The following is an 18,710-nucleotide window of genomic DNA, read 5'->3' on the forward strand; positions in this document are numbered from 1 at the left end:
GGCTCATCTGGTCACTCCCAGCTAGAAAAGAGTCTGAAGAATCCTGGATACATTACAGCCATGAGCAAAACTGTTTTTGTTTTGTTTTGTTTTGTTTTAGTAAAGTCAGAGTAGAGTGTGAGTATTGGCTAGGCAACCAGTAGGCTTGGCTACCACCTTGTTACTTCTTCCACAAACCAAGCATCCTTAGTTCCCGTCTGAAACTTGAGGACTGGGTTTATGGAGGATTAAGAAAGGTATCAGAGAAGTAGCTAGCCAGAATTCAGAAATAAATATAATACATTGCAGTATTGTTTGTAATTCAAAACACTGAGACCTGAAATGAGGAAAATTTGTTAGGAGCCTTTCATTGACATGTAGCTAGTTGAGTGTGCCGTCATCATATCTTCTGTAAAACCTTGTAAGCTTCCCTGGTCCCAGTTAGCATGCCTACACTTGGGAGCAAAGCATTTGGAGTAGCCCATCTTGGCCACCTGTAACAGAGAGGTAGACAGGAACTGGGACGCTCGTTAGACTTGCTCTGGAACAATTAACTTCACTTCCCAGAAGAAGAAATCAAACTCTCTCTTGCTGTCTTCTTAACTCCTCCATAAAATCTTTCCTGATTATTCAAGTCTACTTTGAGCTGTCCCTTCTCTCAGCTGCTCTAGCATTTACCTGCTCATCAAAACCACAAATTCTGTACATTGTTACACAGACGGCACAAGACTGTGTCTCATCTTCCTAATCCACTGTGTACTTCTCAACAGCTAGGTCTCCGTGGTAGGATGGAAACCTGATATCTTGGGCATCCAAGGGTAGAGAAAGCGCTACTGAAGATGCCCAGACTCCTGGATGTTGGGACATATTTTAGCTACTTTAAAAGAGCAACACAAATCTCAGAAAGAGTCTGTTAGGTGACCTTTACATCACTAAACAGTATGAGCTTTCCCTCTTGAGACAAATTTCAGCCAATATTCCACCTTAGTGTTGTCACAGGAGGAAATAAACCATATCAGTTTGGAGCCATGTGCTTTTGGTATAAAGATCCAACTCTAAACTCACTCTAAGTCAACTATGCTGTCAGCACCCCCAAGATAACCCTCCCTGTTTTTGGATGGTGTTCGCTCAGAAGCTGTCACGTCTGCCTCTCTGCTCTCTTCTCCATCATGAAGACTCTGACAAGTTCATTCCTAATAAGGCAGCAGAGACTGTTAGAACGAAACATTAGTTTCTCCTGGAGTACTTGTACTAGTACAATAGAAATGCGATGGTGGAATTTCAGGTATCGAACAATTAAGAGACTTTCCTTTTGGGTAAGAATTTTCCAGCTACTCATCGAACTGCTACATAACAGTAGCCAAGTATTCTTACTGTTGTTAATAAATCATATTTTTTAATCTATTGGATTTCATAAAAGAATTCACATTTTATAAGTGTAATAAATATCACTTAAACACGCATGTTTCCAAACATGCACAAGTTAGATGAGCAGTAACACACAGTGTTAGGATCATGGACTCCGAATCTAACCACTTGAGTTTGCACCTGTATCACTGAGACAATTTGCTTAAATGTCTTTGTTCCTCCTTCTCCTCATCTGTGTAACTGGAGATTATAACATTACCTATCTCATAGGGTTATTGTGAGGATTAAATATGACCATACATATAAGCACTTAGAACCTTCCCTGACTGTCAATGCTCTATAATTGTTAGCAACTATTATTAGTAAGATTTATTTTATTTCCAAATGAAGGAGAAATATAATAATTGCAATTGGTGAATTATAGATTTTTGACAGGTTTTTATATTTTAGTTTACCATGATTTTATAAAGAACATTCAGCATAAAAGGCAGTTCATATAAGATTAAGAGTCATAATTTGCCCACCATTTGCAAAAGGCACATAGTGGGGTTGACTACATGACATTGAAGATTTCATTCTTGTGTAAGTGCCAGTTTTAAATTTTTATTTCCAGATGGAAGCTATCCCTAAAGATGATTCTATATTATCCGAGAGAAGGAGAGAGCTCCACAAGGAAGTTGAAATGGCTAAGAGGAATCTGGCCCAACAGGTCAATGTCAACTCTCATTTAAGCTTTTATCTAAGAATGATTAATACAAAGTTGTGTTTTTAACTGTGTTCCACAAAACCTCAATAGGAGAGTATGATCCTACTTAATGTGGGTCTGTTTCTTCATCTCAGAGCCCACTCAAACCCCACATTAATTTGGGAAAAAGGATGTGTTTAAACCAGCAAAAATTATACGAATTCATGAGATTTTAAAATAAAAGGGCTAATGATTATATAATCATTTTAAAAATAAGTAATAAATGCTTTGTTTCACCAATGTCTAATTCTAAATTTTCAAATTTTGTTTATTCAAGCCACTGTCAAAAACATGCTTTTATGTCTCTTTTTTTCTTAAAGTTACTTGAAAATACAGTCTGATTAAGAAAAACTTGTATCCCATTAAACACGTTATCATATTTGCACATTCTCTTATAAGATAGAATACTTGGAGCTAAGGCAGTCAAGTTACTTTGTTTTATATCCTAGTAAAATAAATTCTACATAGGAAATAAAAATTGTTAAGATACTGGCCCTAGTGTGTTTCTTCAAATGAATAAGTTTTAATATGTTGTGTTTTTTGAAAGAAAATCCTGTCAGAAGCTGAGTCCAAGTTAGTGGAACAACAACTTGCAGAAGAAAACAAGCTTTTAAAGGAGCAAGAAAACATGCGAGAGCTTGTCTTCAACCTTGTCCGTATGACTCAAATCAAAATTGATGAGAAGGAGCAAAAATCCAAGGATTTCGTGAAAGCTCAGGTAACTGCATTTTTGTAACTATCCATTAATTACTATAAGAGTTCAGGAGATCCTCAATTTTACACAGTGTCTGTTAGAAACCTTGCTTCCCCAAACAAGACTTAATCATATACTGAAAAAATGGTTTTCGGGTTCAATTAACAATAGTCATCAATCTAGAGGAAAAACGACCCGGGTCAATGACAATGAGCAGAGGATTCGAGCACAGGACAACTTCAGTAAGAATAAGGTAGGTATCTCCTGGGAACAGGGCTGACAGCTGTACAGGCTGCAGGTCTCTCAGATTCCCCCACTAACTCATGTGCCACTCTGGTTTGTCCAAGAACAAATCAAGAGCAAGAGCATTAGACCACCCTCTCTCCAAGTTCATCAAGCTGGCATTGTTTAAACCACTGCTAGGATGCCCTTAGTTACTCCTCCATCCATGATTTTACTGGGATCCCAACAAAGTACCATAGTTGACCCAGGGCAACGTTCTAAACTGAAAGAACAATGAAACCAATGGCAAAAACGACCCTGTGGTCATGCTAGCTAAAACCTCAACATTAAAATCATTTTATCCCATGAAAGGATTATATTCAGAGGTTTCCCGTTAAAAATGAACATGATATGACATATTATTAAAAAAGAATACCGGGATTGACCAGGTGACCCAGATGTTGGCTGTTTCTTTTTTTTTTTTTTTTTTAAGATTTTATTTATTTGTGTTGTGGGGGAGGGAGAGGGAGAGGAGGAGCAGAGGGAGAGAGACAAGCAGACAACACTGAACACAGAACCTGATATGGGGCTCGATTCTACAACCCTGAGATCATGATCTGAGCCGAAATCGAAAGTCGGTCAATTCACCAACAGAGCCACCCAGGTGCCTCAGATGTTGGCTGTTTCTGAGGGCAAACTTTGTTCTGAGCAAGCATTTGCTTGGGGTAGTATTTCTTCTCGGGAAAGTACCTTAAAATCCTGGCTTCAGTCTCTCACAAAATACCACAAAGGGTTCCATCTGTAACATCTGTCAAAACTAACTACAAATCCTCTTCCCTTAGCTACCCTCCACACACTCCTCACTTACCCAGCCCATCTGTTCTGTCCCCACTCACTCTTAGGCTGTCCCAAAAGTCCCCCAAATTTTCCTCAAATCCAACCTGTACAGGCTGTTTTCTTTTTCTTTTCTCTCATTCTTTCTTGTCCTTAATTCAGTTCAGCCAGCCAGTCAATTTTCAGATCTCTCCCTTACAGTTCTTCCTCAACTGGCCAACTCAGCTGGCTAAGATAGCACAGGAATGAGATAGGATACAGCTGGGAGTATTCATACGTTGATGGTGATGGGCTTTTTTTTTTTTTTTTTTTAATTTCACACCTAACTTTCGTATTTCAGCAAAAATATACAAACATTGTTAAGGAGATCAAAGCAAAGGATCTGGAAATCAGAATACACAAGAAGAAAAAACATGAAATTCATCGGAGGTAAGAGAATTACGTGATGATTTATCTTGTTACAGGTGGGGGGGAAAATGAGTTTTATGTCATAAGTTTCAAAAACACTTGTGTTTTCACAGACTCAAAGAGTTTGCTAAACTGTATGACACTATCCGAAATGAAAGAAACAAATTTGTTAACTTACTTCACAAAGCTCACCAGAAAGTAAATGAAATAAAAGAAAGGCATAAAATGTCGTTAAATGAACTGGAAATTTTAAGAAATAGTGCAGTTACTCAAGAAAGGTAAGTGTAATACTACCATCTTTTCAAAAGTTCCTCTTCTGATTCACTGAACTCCAAAATACCCTGGGAATAATAAAGAAGAAACTGATGGTCTTACAAAGCTAGATGAGCCCTTGCTCAAAGATGCTTTACAAATGACAATCTAAGCATCTGAATGTGATTCCGTATGCTTCTACTGTTTGACAGCTATATATATATATTTTACTTTTATTTATTTATTTGACAGAGAAAGAGATCACAAGTAGGCAGAGAGGCAGGCAGAGAAGGTGGGGGGAAGCAGGCTTCCTGCTGAGCAGAGAGCCCGATTCGGGGCTCGATCCCAGGACTCTGCAATCACGACCCGAGCCGATGGCAGAGGCTTAATGCACTGAGCCACCCAGGTGCCCCTGACAGCTATATTTTTAAGTGAATAAAAAACTATGTTTACATACTATTTATTTTTTTTTACCGAGTTAGAAAGAAAAGCACAAGTTTGATAATTTGCCTTTAAAGTTAGAAGACAATCAAATGTTTACTAACCAGCATTCCCTGGTTATAGATTTGAAGCATCTAATGTGCTTGTAGGAGGCAGTATAGTGCTGGTTACAAGAGCTAGCTTTCTAGTCTCTGATCCCCACCCTGCAGCACTAGCTTTATGACCTTGAGCAAGCTACCTTACTTTTCTGGGATCATTTTTCTTACCCATAAAAATAGTCCTTATTTGAGGCACTTGGGTGGCTCAGTTGGTTAAACATCTGAATTTAGCCGAGGTTATGATCTCAGGGTTCTGGGACTGAGCCCTAAATGGGGCTCCATGTTCCATGTCTGGTGGGGAGTCTGCTTGTTCCTCTCCCTCTGCCCCTTCCCCTGCTCGTGCTCTCACTCTCACTTTCAAAGAAATAAAATATTTTTAAAAAAATAGTCCTTATTTTATAGGACTTTTTACATGAGATGAATTAATCCATAAAAACATACTCAGAAACATCTGGCAAATTATTATTTATTAAATTTATTGTTTACCATGTGGAAAGATGTTGGACTCTTTCACTTATACATAGTCCCTGATCTACTGAGTTCATACAACCTGAACTTTTTTCTGGTGGCCATTATTGCCCAGTTTCCTTTTTTTTTTTTAATTATGTTCAGTTAGCCAACATATAATACATTATTAATTTTTGATGTAGTTAGTGTTCAATGATTCATTAGTTGCGTAAAACACCCAGTGCTCATCACAACACATGCCCAGTTTCCTTTCATAAGCTATACAAAATGGGTTCTTGTGTGTGAGGCAGCGGAGGGACAGGGTCAGGGGGAAGGGATTGGTATGAGTAGGAAAATCTAATTTCCTAATCAGATTCTCATCCTACATGAAAGTAAAAGATCATTTATAGAGGCCACGCATTCATTCAGCATTTATTTTTGTGATGCTGTATTAAGTCAGGACCACCTTAGGTCCAATGGCCATTATTAGATATTACCATCTATGCCCTCAAAAGAGGGCAGCAGCCTCATGGGGACGACAGAGCAGTAAATGAATTACTATGGTCTCTTGATTTGACAGAGTTGGGGCAGCAAAGCCTTGGGGCACAAAAGGAAAGATGTCCTAAACCAGGGGAGTGGGGAATCTGAGAACTGGGAAGATCACAGTAACTCCTGAAGAGCATTATATGACAAATACCAGTATTACTGCAGCAGTCCCCCTTATCTGTGAGGGATATTTTCCAAGACCCCCAGTGGATGCTTGAAACTGCAGACAATACCGAACCCTGTATAATCTAGGTTTTTTTCCCCTATACTTACATACCTATGATAAAGTTTAATTTATAAATCAGGCACAGTCAGAGATTAACAATACTAATAAAATAGAACGATTATAGCAACATTTGGTTGACCCTGGAACAGCGCAGGGGTTATGGGTGCCAATCCCTGCACAGCACTTAACTACTACTAACCTGTTGTTGACCAGACACCTTACCAATCATGTAAACAGTCGATTAATCAATATTTTACGTTATCATATTGTATACTGTTGTTAGGGTCCGTAATCAAAGGAGCGAGACTGATACAAAGCGAAGGTCAAGCAAAGCTTTATTTCACACCAAGCTTCGAGAATCAAACTGACCAGTCAGGGCCGTCTCTTGCAAAGAGGCAACCCCTCCCAGCCTCACAGACTAACTTTTATAGAGGTAGTTTAGCCGGGCTATACACAGGTGGCCAATGAGATTACAATACACAGAGAAAACTGCACAGTCATGCTAAGTCTGCCACACACAGGAAAAAAAAAAAAACTGCTAGGTAACACACAGGTGGCCAATTGAATTTCAATTTACCCTAGTAGATATATGCGCGCCCCACTGATTGGATGTCTTCACCTGGCGTGACCCGCCCTTGTATCTAGGCTTTGCAAGTAAGTTCCTCTGGGAGGGGCAGGGTCAATCTAAGTTTGCTGCATAAACACAAAATGACTCCCTCTGGCCAACCAGGCCCTTACACTGTATTCTTACAATAAGGTAAGCTAGAGAAAAGAAAACATTAAGAAAATCATAAAAAAAAATAACATTTATAGTACTGTGCTGTATTTATAAAAAAATAAAATAAAATCACGTTTAAGTGGACCCCGGCAGTTCAAAAGTGTGTTGTTCGAGGGCCCGCCATACTGTAATCAAAGTTATGTAAATGTGGGCTCTCTCCCTCTCCCTCAGTATATCTTATTGTATTGTACTCACCCTTCTTGTGTGACGTGAGGTGACAAAATGCCTACGCAGCCGGTTGAGGTGAGGTGAAGGATGCGAGCGCGTTTGTGACGTAGCGTTAGACGGCTGTTGACCTTCCCAAGAGCCGGAAGGAGGAGCATTGGCTTCCGGTGGACGGATGCCTGCGTGCTCCTGAGGCTGCAGAACGGTGGATAAGGGGACTACTGTCCTACTATTGTCATTTCAAGGGACGTCCTAAAGCGGGAGCTGCTTCGATAGTTTCAGAAGTCTTCATTATTTTTACACTAACTGAAGAAAATGATATTCTTAACCATTTCCCCATTATTTTTAAAGAAAGTTACAAAATTGCATGCTGAAACATGCCAACAATGTTACTATCCGAGAAAGCATGCAAAACGATGTGTGCAAAATTGTAGCAAAACTTCAGGAAATGAAGGAGAAGAAGGAAATCCAGTTAAACAACATTGACAGACTTGCCAATATGATCACAATGATTGAAGAGGAGATGGTGCAGCTGCGTAAGAGATACGAGAAAGCTGTTCAGCATCGAAATGAAAGGTAAAACCAGGAACCTAATGTGAGAAACAAAACACCCAGAGACCCGATTTAGAAATGTTGTCCCTTCTCGAGGCTTGACAGTGGGTCTCGAGGGGCATTTGACATTCAGGTTTCCTTAGCCTTCTGCAGGGGCGTGTTTGGGGTGGGGGGCAGTGAGCAGTGTGTTTGCCTGAAAATAAGATACTGTTCTTTTAAGAGAGAAACGCAAGAATAGGGTTTCAGTTGTTGCTCTTTTAAATATGAAAGTTCTTTCCCAGGCTTCCATTCAGATTGCCTCCATTATCATCAAGTCATTTCAGTATAATTGACATAAATAAGTCTTTGGATTTTGTATCCCCTTTTGTGACAGATTTGGTCTTAGTATGATATTTATTAAGCCATTCTCCCAACTCATTTTCTCAGCAAATAGGACCTCTCAGAAGAGCATTATTTCTTCCAGGCTACAATTATGTCATTAATCAATTAGTGCTGTAGCAGTCTTCCCAAGCTGCTTGTGCCCGGGAAATCTGGAATGTGAAATTGTAAGGTCCTGTAGTAATCACCTCTGGTATCAGATCTGTTTCTTCATTGTGGTTTTGATTGTGGGCTGTTTCATCCAAAGCTGTGTGTGAAGCTTTGGACCCTGAAAGGACAAAAAAGGTGGTAAAGCATGGCTCTTAGCTTCAGTTGTCAAGAGAAATGAGGGGATCATGAGAAGAGCCAATAAACGGCAAATGAGATGAAATGTAGAGTTAAGGGTGAGCAAATGCAACTATGTGTGCCCATGTTTTAGGGGAGGAGAGAGAGAAAGAGATAAAAAGCAATTAAAAATGAACTCTGGGATAATGGGTATGCAGAGTGTGGGAAGAACTTCAGGGTGTGAAGAACAGTACTTCTTCAAACTACTGGCAGGTGTTTTCTCTAGGATAAAAAGAAAAAAAAAAAAAGTCCTCTTATTTGGCTCCTGGCACAAAACAAATTATTTATGCAGTGTGTTCCCAGGCCCTGGTCAGACCTGTAAGGGCTGGAATTGGAAAATTCTTACTTGTTTCTTTCCCACATTTTCCTCACATGGAGGGGTCTTTCCCCTGGCATGATTACAAAGGACAGAACTTTGCCTGTTTATGGGGAAATTTGCTTCAAAAATATTCATCTTTAAAAGAACCTAATGGGCCTGGCAATTTGCATAGAATCACTGCAGAGACACATTCCCTGGCCCCTGCCTGGGGACTTCTGGCCAGACCTCGGCTGGCAAGTCTGCCCCAAAAGAAGGGCCTGCAGAAAATCAGATTATGGGATCACTTTGCTCATGCCTGGGGAATGACATTTTTTCCCACCCTAGGAAAACCTTTGAGACTTGCAGAGATAACTGTGACCAGCCAACTGCGCGATCAGCTCAGAGTCGAGATGCCAACCAGCCCTCCCTGTCCTATCCCCAGGAAAATGGAAAGTGTGGAGTTTAACTAGAAAGCCGACAGTAAATTTCTATTGTCTTCTGGAATTATGTAATGTTGATGTGTATTTTGTTCCCAGATCCAAAGAGAATCCCCGTGACTAGTAAAAAAAAGTGGTCTCAACACCCTCTTAGCCTTTGCCTCTCCTTTTGGCCATAGTGGTGTTCAGCTGATAGAACGGGAAGAGGAAGTGTGCATCTTTTATGAAAAAATAAATATCCAAGAGAAGATGAAGCTAAATGGAGAAATTGAAATACATGTCCTGGAAGAAAAAATCCGGTTCCTGAAACTGAAGATTGCTGAGAAACAAAGACAGATTCACGTGACCCAGAAATTACTGCCAACCAAGAGGGCCCTCGATGCCGACTTAGCAGTGCTCCAAATTCAGGTGGGGAAAACATTCATCAGATGCTTCCTGGGACCATTTGCTTTATTTTTCCCCCTCTCCTTTATTGGTTTGAAGATCGTATTAAGTCCTTACATATAAATTAAGCCATGCCCCACCTGGTATCTGTACAAACTCATGAGTTAAATGTCCTCTTTAAAAAGGCCACTGCTGGGGCGCCTGGGTGGCTCAGTGGGTTAGGCCTCTGCCTTCAGCTCAGGTCATGATCCCAGGGTCCTGGGATCGAGCCCTGCGTCGGGCTCTCCGCTCTGTGGGGAGCCTGCTTCCTCCCTCTCTGCCTACTCTCTCTGTCAAATAAATAAATAAAATCTTAAAAAAAAAAAAAAAAAAAGACCACTGCTAAAAAAAAATAAAATAAAAATGCCACTGCTCTGGGGCATCTGGGTGGCTCAGTCGGTTGAATGTTGGACTCTTGATTTCAGCTCAAGTCATGATTTCAAGGTCGTGAGCTTGAGGCCCATGTGGAGCTCCACATTCAGTGGGAAGTCTACTTGAGATTCTCTCTCTCCCTCTGCCCCTCCCCACCTACTCCCTCTCTCTAATAAACACATAATAAAAAAATCCACTGCTCCAGGGTGGAATTTATGCCTCAGGCATCCAGGCTACAGATTTTTTTTTCCCCACGAAGCATTTTCTCCCTTCCTTGGAATTCAGACCCTCCCACATCTCAAATCTAGCTTCCTCATAACTCAAAATTTAAGGAATCCAGGCTTTCACTGCCATTGGCATAATTATGTTTCTGATGCTTGCTTGAAAGATCTTGGAGACCGTCTTGCTCTCTCATTTTTGGAACTCCTGCCCTCTGAAGCCGAGATTGTTGTTTGTTAATTGGCAATCACATATAATTAGACTCCTTCTTAATCCCTGTAGTTTCCTTGTCATTTAATAACCTGGTCTCTGATATGGTTTTTTAATTTTTTTATTATTATTTTTAAAGATTTGTATTTATTTATTTGGCAGAGAGAGAGAGAGACAGCGAGAGAAGGAATACAAACAGGGGGAGCTGCAGAGAGAGAGGGAGAAGCAGGCTTCCCGCTGAGCAGGGAGCCTGATGCGGGACTCGATCCCAAGACCCTGGGATCATCACCTGAGCTGAAGGCAGACGCTCGATGACTGAGCCACCCAGGCACCCCGACACGGTCTTTTTAAAAGTGGAATAAAACCAAGCAATTTAAACATGAATAAATAAATATGTAGTATATGCTTAAATAATGAATATAAAGCTACCTTCTTCACATGCAATAATTGTATTTTTTTTAATGAAAATAGAAGAAAAAACTAAAAAATTTGTGGCTTACACTTTTCCCCACTGCCTCAATGTAGCAGGAACAAATTTTAACCTATCATGTTTTCTAAAATGTCAGGTTTGTTTTCAGGTTTTTTTGGATGATGAAATTAAAATATGCTTGGTTAATGAAGTTGTGAAAAAACACAAAAATTTAAAAAAAATAAAATTCTATTCCCAAGATATAATCACTATTAAAATTATCAAAAATCTGGAAGCAATCCATCCAGTCTTTTTCAAGGTTTATAAATCAATGGTTTTCATTAGCTCATGCGGCAGTTTTGGGTTCTGTTTTGTTTTGTTGTTGTTGTTTTCTGTTTAATCATGTCATGGGGATTCACATGACTTTGAGGAACAGGATGATGGGTCCACCATATATTTTAGGCCATTTGAACGTGTGAATGCTGTATCAGTGATAGGATCATTCATTGTGCACAAATGTGCTAAGGTTCTGATTCCAGTGTTTGTTTTTTAAGCCTTAAGTTCTCCTATTCACTTCCTCCCTAAGTGTAGCCAGTGTAGATGGATTGACTGGAACACCCCAAGGCGTCCCTCAGGCCTCCAAGGTATCCCCCACAGGATTCCAGTGGCTCTGACTCCTGTGACTAGTGAGCTTCTCATTTGAGGGATCCCCTCATCAGCACACACACCGCCTGGCTCACTTCTGTGCCGGGTCAGTGCAGAATTCAGAACTTGCTCCTTCCTTGGCCTACCTACACAAAACCATTCCGGCAAGACCTTGGTCTGCGAACTGATTGAAGGTTTGGGGCAACAGCGTGAAGGTGTACATTACAGAAATGTGAGGAACTGCAAATTCAGTATCAGACATCCATGCCTTGCAAAGATCTGCAGGACCACCCGTCACTGGTACCATCCACAGGCGCGTTAGCCCGTGCAGCACCCTCGCCCAGCTCCATTCCCTTGACCTGTCTTTCCACCTCTCAACCCCTTCTCCTATCCACAGCCTCACCTCCTAAGACTGTCCCCCAAGCACTCCACACTTGTCATGATTTTACAGAATAATTTGTCTCCTTCCAGCTCCTTCCCAAAACACAGCCTCAGGGCCATCTTCAACCATACCAAACTATCGAGATGCCCAGCAGAACAAAAGGACTTTCAATTCAGTAAGATCCACAACAGAAGAATTCTCTGTCTACTGTGTAAGCCTTGTTAATCGCAAATCAGTACTTCCACACAGTGGATAAAATTCATTGTCCTTAAAATATATGCACTTGGCATTTCATTATACGGAACCAGTTACCTGATGTGAAATATAAATTCAGTTGACCCAAGAGGAAAATTTATTTAAACTTTTATGCCTGATAGGAGCCTTTTCCATTCTGACTGCCTATGAATTGAGACATGTGGGTTATGTGTTATCATCAGTTACCTGTCCTGCCAGAGTTCATTCTAAGCTTAAGAATGTTGAATAGAAAGTTTCCCATTAGTCTTCAAAGTACACTTAATTATTTATCTACTCAGCACAAATTACATGGGCTCTCTGAAGGACATGATGTAAAATTTTGAGCCTTAGGCAAATCATTTTTGTACCCTGCCTTGCCCTGGTGGATCCCTGTCATATCCTGTTATTTGTCACAGCTGCAGTGTTTTGTGATTGGTTTGTTTTTGTTTTTGTTTTTTCAAAGTCTTCCCATTTTTTGCATCATTTCCAGAATTCCCTTAAGGTTTGTAATTTTTCAATTGTTTGAAACAGTTTTTAATTGTCTAACAGTCTAATCCAAGGATTATCATGAGTCATATTTTCCCGGTGCTTATAATAATAGCTCCTTTTTAGGGATCTTGGAAGTCATGTGAACTATTTTAGGACACACTGTTTTGTATAAAAAAAGTAAACATGGGGATTAAGGAGGGCACTTGTGATGAGCACTGGTGTGTGTGTGAGTCACCAAATTCTACACCTGAAACCAATATTGTAGTGTGTGTTAACTAACTGTAATTTAAATAAAAACTTAAAAAAAAGTAAACAGTTTTTCCTCAGAGACCCATGGAGAAACAAGAGCAATCAAGGTACTAATTTGATAAGCAAGCACTGTATTTTTGTTCCTTATTTAATTTCCTAATTAAGAAACAGAAACATTAAACATTGTTAATAATAAATGGAATAATTATATATTTATGCCTGTTTATGTATATATGTATACTTTAACTCCATATTAAGGGCAATTAAGCAATGTTGAGAGGGAGAAAAAGGAAAAAAATAAATTATGTCACTATTTTAAATTCTTTTTGTGAGGAGAAGGCTAATACATGAATTAAAGATTAAATTTTACCCATATCACTCTGGGACATGTTGTGAAGTACATGAGATGTGTGCTCTCAGTTAATGAGTCAGCCCCATTGGACTGGGCCTTACCTTCCCATTTGACAGTTGAGGCAACTAAGGTTTAGAGAAGATAAGTGATTTGCTTAAGATTCTACAGGTTTTCAGTAGAAAAGTTGAAAATGATGAATCTTGGGGGAGCCTGGGTGGCTCAGGTGGTTAAGTGTCTGCCCTCGGCTCAGGTCATGATCTCAGGGTCCTGGGATTGGGTCCTGCATCACGGTCCCGCATCGGGTCCCGATCGGGTCCCTGCTGAGCAGGGAGCTTGCTTCTCCCTCTCCCTCTGCTGCTCCCCCTGCTTGTGCTCTCTCACTCTCTCTGTCAAATAAATAAACAAAATCTTAAAAAAGAGAAAGAAAAAGAAAATGATGACTCTTGGTTTTCACAGTGTTCTACATCTCTCCCCCTAAAATGAAACTAAGTGTGACTGCCTCTCCTACTTGGGAGCTCCCTTATTTCTTCATCTACTTCAAAGTCTCATTAAAGCAACAAGTATCATTGAAATATGAAACATCATATTAAGGCAGTTAGCAAAAAAGGTAAAAATAGTTCAGGCTGTTTCCTCACAGACCTATACACTGTATTGACCTAATAATTAAGAACTTTATTCTTTGGGAAGCCATTAAACCTATTGCCAACAAAGGGTTATAAGCTGGAGTCTTGTATGTTGTCTGCCTTGTATATTGTCTACTTTGGCTTCTATAACAACCTAAAATGAAGAGGTCAGTTCTGTATAGTTTGAGCTGTGCAACCACACAGCAGCCCATAGGTATGACATAAAGGACTGGTTGTCATCAGCTCTTCCTTTGATGACTCAGAACTCACTGCCTTGCTTCAGAGAACAGTTACAGGGCATCACCCTCATGGTACCATGGGTGAGCAGACTTACTGTTCAACCCAGGTCCCGGCTGATGGGATGTTAGAGGAGTTCTGTTCCACCTTTGCCTGGATGGATCCTTCCAAAAGACTTTGAAGACCCTGGGCTATGTAGTTTTAAAATTTACTGAGCAATACAGTTAGTTTTGAAGTTAATGTTTCCTTCTTTGTTTAACAGTTTTCTCAGTGTACAGACAGAATAAAAGACCTGGAGAAAAAATTCATAAATCCTGAGGATGAGAGCAGAATCCGCTTCATTCCAGGGAAAGATATGACCCAAGAAGAAATGATCAAAAAATTAGATGCAGTAAGCATTCTTTCTTATAATAGTGTCCACTAGTCCCTTGTTGATCAGTGTCCCAGTGGTCTGTGGTACTATTTCATCTGATGCTGACAGATTTATCCCCCATCCCTCACTCTTCTAACCACTAATACAGTCCTTTCATCATAATCCAGTAACAAAAGCTAAGCTTGTTTCTAATGTTTGCCAGAAAGAAAGAAAACCTGAGTGGTTTCAAGATGCCCACTTTTGTCTCATAGCCCAAAGGAACAATTTTGGCATCTTTAGTGGATTAATTTGTCTTCCCAATGGGGATGTATCAGAGCAATGGCAACATGGAAACTGGGTGGAGCTGAGAGGGTCACCCTCTGCCATGGAGAGGAAGCCTTCCCAGGGCTGTCTGGAGGGGGTTGGAGCGAGGAAAGTCTTGACTTAGCCCAGTGCTAAAGACTTTCCTAGAGCCACCTTGCAATTGTATAAAAGCAATGTGTCTTCATTAAGGGGAAAAAATAGTGCTCTAATTAAGAAAGATTTTGACATGCATGACTCTTTTGTCCTTTTTTTGAATTTGTTTTCAACTCTAGCTGGAACTACAGCTGGCCAAGAAGGAGGAGAAGTTACTGGAAAAGGACTTCATCTATGAACAGGTGTCCCGGCTCACTGACAGGCTCTGCAGCAAAACTCAGGCCTACAAACAGGACACGCTGCTCTTAGCCAAGAAGGTCTGCCTGAGACCCTTAATTGTCACTTCTGCCCACGGGCCTTTCATTTCCCACAGACTGTCGTTATTTTTCCAGAGCAGCACTGGAGAGATACATAAAGATGTAGAATTGAAGATGTAAAGATGAATCTTAGAAAATTATCCAAAGTAGTTTTCAGTCTTGTTTCCTGAATGAATATTCACTTTATACTGGGCAAACTTAAGCTTTTCTTTTTTTTTTTTTTTAAAGATTTTATTTATTTATTTGACAGAGAGAGAGAGACAGCAAGAAAGGAAATACAAGCAGAGAGAGTGGGAGAGGGAGAAACAGGCTGCCCGCTGAGCAGGGAGCCCAATGCAGGGCTCAATCCCAGGACCCTGGGATCATGACTCAAGCCGAAGGCAGATGCTTAACGACTGAGCCACCCAGGCGCCCCAAACTTAAGCTTTTTCTTTTTCTTTCTTTCTTTCTTTCTTTGAAGATTTTATTTGTTTATTTGACAGACAGAGATCACAAGTAGGCAGAGAGGCAGGCAGAGAGAGAGAGAGGAGGAAGCAGGCTCTCCAATGAGCAGAGAACCCGAAGCGGGACTCGATCCCAGGATCCTGAGATCATGACCTGAGCCGAAGGCAGAGGCTTTAACCCACTGAGCCACCCAGGTGCCCAAACTTAAGCTTTTCAATGACAGTTTACAAGTTTCACTTAACAGGGCACCTATTCAAAATAAGTTACTACCCTTGTATTTCATGTGCCAAGTTAAAGCGTTTCTAGTTCCTTGCACTTAGAGGGCCTCACTTATCCAGCAGTCCACATGAAAACACCCCCAATCCAGAACTCAGCCAGGACCCAGGAACAGACAGGGAATATTACAAGAGAACAGCAATCACATGACACCCATGCCTAGTAGTCGTAATTTCATACGTTTAAAATATGAGAACTGCTGAAATCAAAGCTTCCCGGTCAGGCTAGGCCTGCTCGAGCGGCCTGGAAGGTGCAGCTGGCAGGCAGGAGGTTGATGATTGAGGGGAGGAAGGGTCCCTCAGTCTTGCACCACTGGCCAGTGAGAGGACCCCCCCAATTCCCGCACACCTGGCCTTCTGGCCCCCAGGAGCCTCCTGCTGTGACAGCAGAGGGATTTGGGTCAGCAATAGTTACTGAACCTGCTGTGGGCTCCCCTCATGAGCACATGAGGCTGTGAGGGCAGAAGCAAAGAGGAAGGGACACATGGTCCACACCTAGTGTCGGGAGACAGGTAAAAAAATAGACCATGGTAACACCCACACCCGTGATGGTGGGCTCCTGGCGGCAGCGACCGTTCCTCATTCTTTTTCTTCTTTTTTTAAAGATTTATTTATTTGAGAAAAAGAGAGAGAGAGTGTGTGTGTGTGTGTGTGTGTGTGTCTGTGCGCGCGCGCGCGCGTGCACGCACATGCACAGGGGGAGAGGCAGAGGGAAGGGGAGAGAATCTCAAGCAGACCCCCTGCTGAGTGCAGAGCCCCACTCTGAGCCGAAGACAGAGGCTCAACCCACTGAGCCACCCAGGTGCCCCGGAAACTTATTTTTAAGATGGTTTATGTATCCTCCTCAAGGTCATTCACTTGTATTGGTAAATGACAGACCTGGAATCTGAACCATTCTACCTTCTAGTTCTGCCTACTACAAAGTTTTAAATGGGGAGGGGGAAAAAAGGCTTGATCACATGAGCCAAAACCAGAAGTCTGACACTTACCCAACTGAGCCACTCAGGCATCCCTCGCTCCTCGTTCTCCTTAATTTCCCCAGTGCCTAGTGTGCACTAAACTCAAGAAAAGTGTTTATCAAATGACTGAACATTCAGTCCCATCCTAGAAACAGTTCTGGCACACTAAAACAGAAAATCACTGTAAATCTCAGGTCTCCTTTGCTGTCTTTATTAGGCTTTTACAGGACTGCTCTGAGGACTTCCGCCAGCCTGCTGGTCCCTCAGTCCCAGGGCTTGTGTGCAATTCACAACTTTACTTCAGAAAATAAGAAATGTTAAGACTTCTGTAGCCTCATGAACTTTGCCTGAATTAGCATTCTCAATGTTTCTTTAAATGTTGCCTCCCTTCCTTTTGCAAATGAATTTCCCTTTCTTTAGGGTAAGTCTGTTTTCAGGGAGGGCTGGCTTGTGGAAGCTGTTGGCAGAGTCTGTCTGGAAGTCAACTGTAATGCTAGAGAAATGCACATGGTGGCGATTGCCGCCTGAGTGTGGGTTCATTCCTAGGAGTCAGCCTGTCTTTATCTCCCCCACCCCACCTGCCTTTCCCCACCTTTGCGGCTCTCTCCCTGGCTTTTTTTTCCCCCTCCCCATTTAAAACTTTGTAGTAGGCAGAACTAGAAGGTAGAATGGTTCAGATTCCAGGTCTGTCATTTACCAATACAAGTGAATGACCTTGAGGAGGATACATAAACCATCTTAAAAATAAGTTTCGGGGCACCTGGGTGGCTCAGTGGGTTGAGCCTCTGTCTTCGGCTCAGGTCATGATCTCAGGGTCTTGGGATCAAGCCCCGCATCGGTCTCTCTGCTCAGCAGGGAGCCTGCTTCCTCCTCTCTCTCTGCCTGCCTCTCTGCCTACTTGTGATCTCCGTCTGTCAAATAAATAAATAAAATCTTAAAAAAAAAATAAGTTTCCTAATCTGTGAAATCGGTGTGATATCAGTTTAAGTTGTAAGCATTCAATAGTTGAGAAGTGGCCTAATTCCTTGTGGGAGCTCAACAAGAATGCATATCTCAAGTCTCTCACCTCTCCTAGGGAGCTTAGGGCTCCTATTGCAGGTCTCCCAAGTGAACAGAAAATGGGAAGTCCCAGGGTGCCTGGGTGGAAAAGTTGGTTAAGCATCTAACTCTTGATTTTTGGCTCAGGTCATGATCTTAGGGTTGTGAGATTGAGCCCCATTTCCATGCTGGGCACTGAGACTGTTTAAGATACCCTCCTTCTCCCCCACCCCTCTCCTTCTAAATAAAAGGGGTGGGGGGAAATCCCAGTGGAAGACAGAGCAGCTCAGAAGCCCAGAGTAACACCATCCTTCTTTGGAGAAGAAAAGGAGGTTGGCTAGTTACACCCACATACACACAACATTCAAGTGTGCCAAAACTGATGAATTAGTGTAATTTAAGATAATGACTCACCATTGAAGCTTTAGTTTCCTAAAAATTACTGCAGTGTAGAACAGTTTTTAAAATGTATTTTCCTTATTCCTTTAAAGAGACAATGTATATATAATAATCAGTCTTTAAATTTTCAGAGAAAGATACATCACTGGCAGCAACATTTCTCTACACAAACGTACAGATAGACCAGTGTATGCTCTACTAGGAGAAGAAAGTGTTTCAAGATCAGATGTAGTTTTTGGAAACTCATATGTCAGTGTACCCTGGTTCAAAGGCCTGGAGGATTAAAATAGAATAGAATTAATTATTTCCTTCACTCAACATTGTTTTAATTGTGCTTGGTGTCTTATGTTCCACTTAGTCCTATCTTTCAATTCTTTGATGATAACTAGCTGGTGTGAAATCGTAAACATACACACAGAACAAGAAACATTTCCTTTCAAATTACTGGCCAGATTTTCCCCAGGTTCAGCTCA

General features: G+C 41.2%; 1 protein-coding gene across 1 annotated transcript in view; it reads left to right on the forward strand.

The window, feature by feature from the left end:
- Positions 1-18,710, forward strand: part of LOC111155203 (coiled-coil domain containing 146) — a 115,614-nt gene that overhangs the window by 93,473 nt on the left and 3,431 nt on the right. Inside the window, exons 10-17 of the mRNA XM_022515300.1 lie at positions 1,961-2,056; positions 2,640-2,810; positions 4,183-4,271; positions 4,364-4,528; positions 7,555-7,779; positions 9,372-9,600; positions 14,299-14,427; positions 14,985-15,122. Coding sequence (XP_022371008.1) covers positions 1,961-2,056; positions 2,640-2,810; positions 4,183-4,271; positions 4,364-4,528; positions 7,555-7,779; positions 9,372-9,600; positions 14,299-14,427; positions 14,985-15,122 — 1,242 coding nt within the window. The remainder of the gene's footprint in view (positions 1-1,960; positions 2,057-2,639; positions 2,811-4,182; positions 4,272-4,363; positions 4,529-7,554; positions 7,780-9,371; positions 9,601-14,298; positions 14,428-14,984; positions 15,123-18,710) is intronic.

The sequence above is a fragment of the Enhydra lutris genome, unplaced genomic scaffold (genome assembly GCF_002288905.1).
Source record: "Enhydra lutris kenyoni isolate GAN:26980312 unplaced genomic scaffold, ASM228890v2 scaffoldscaffold40, whole genome shotgun sequence".
Taxonomy (NCBI): domain Eukaryota; kingdom Metazoa; phylum Chordata; class Mammalia; order Carnivora; family Mustelidae; genus Enhydra; species Enhydra lutris.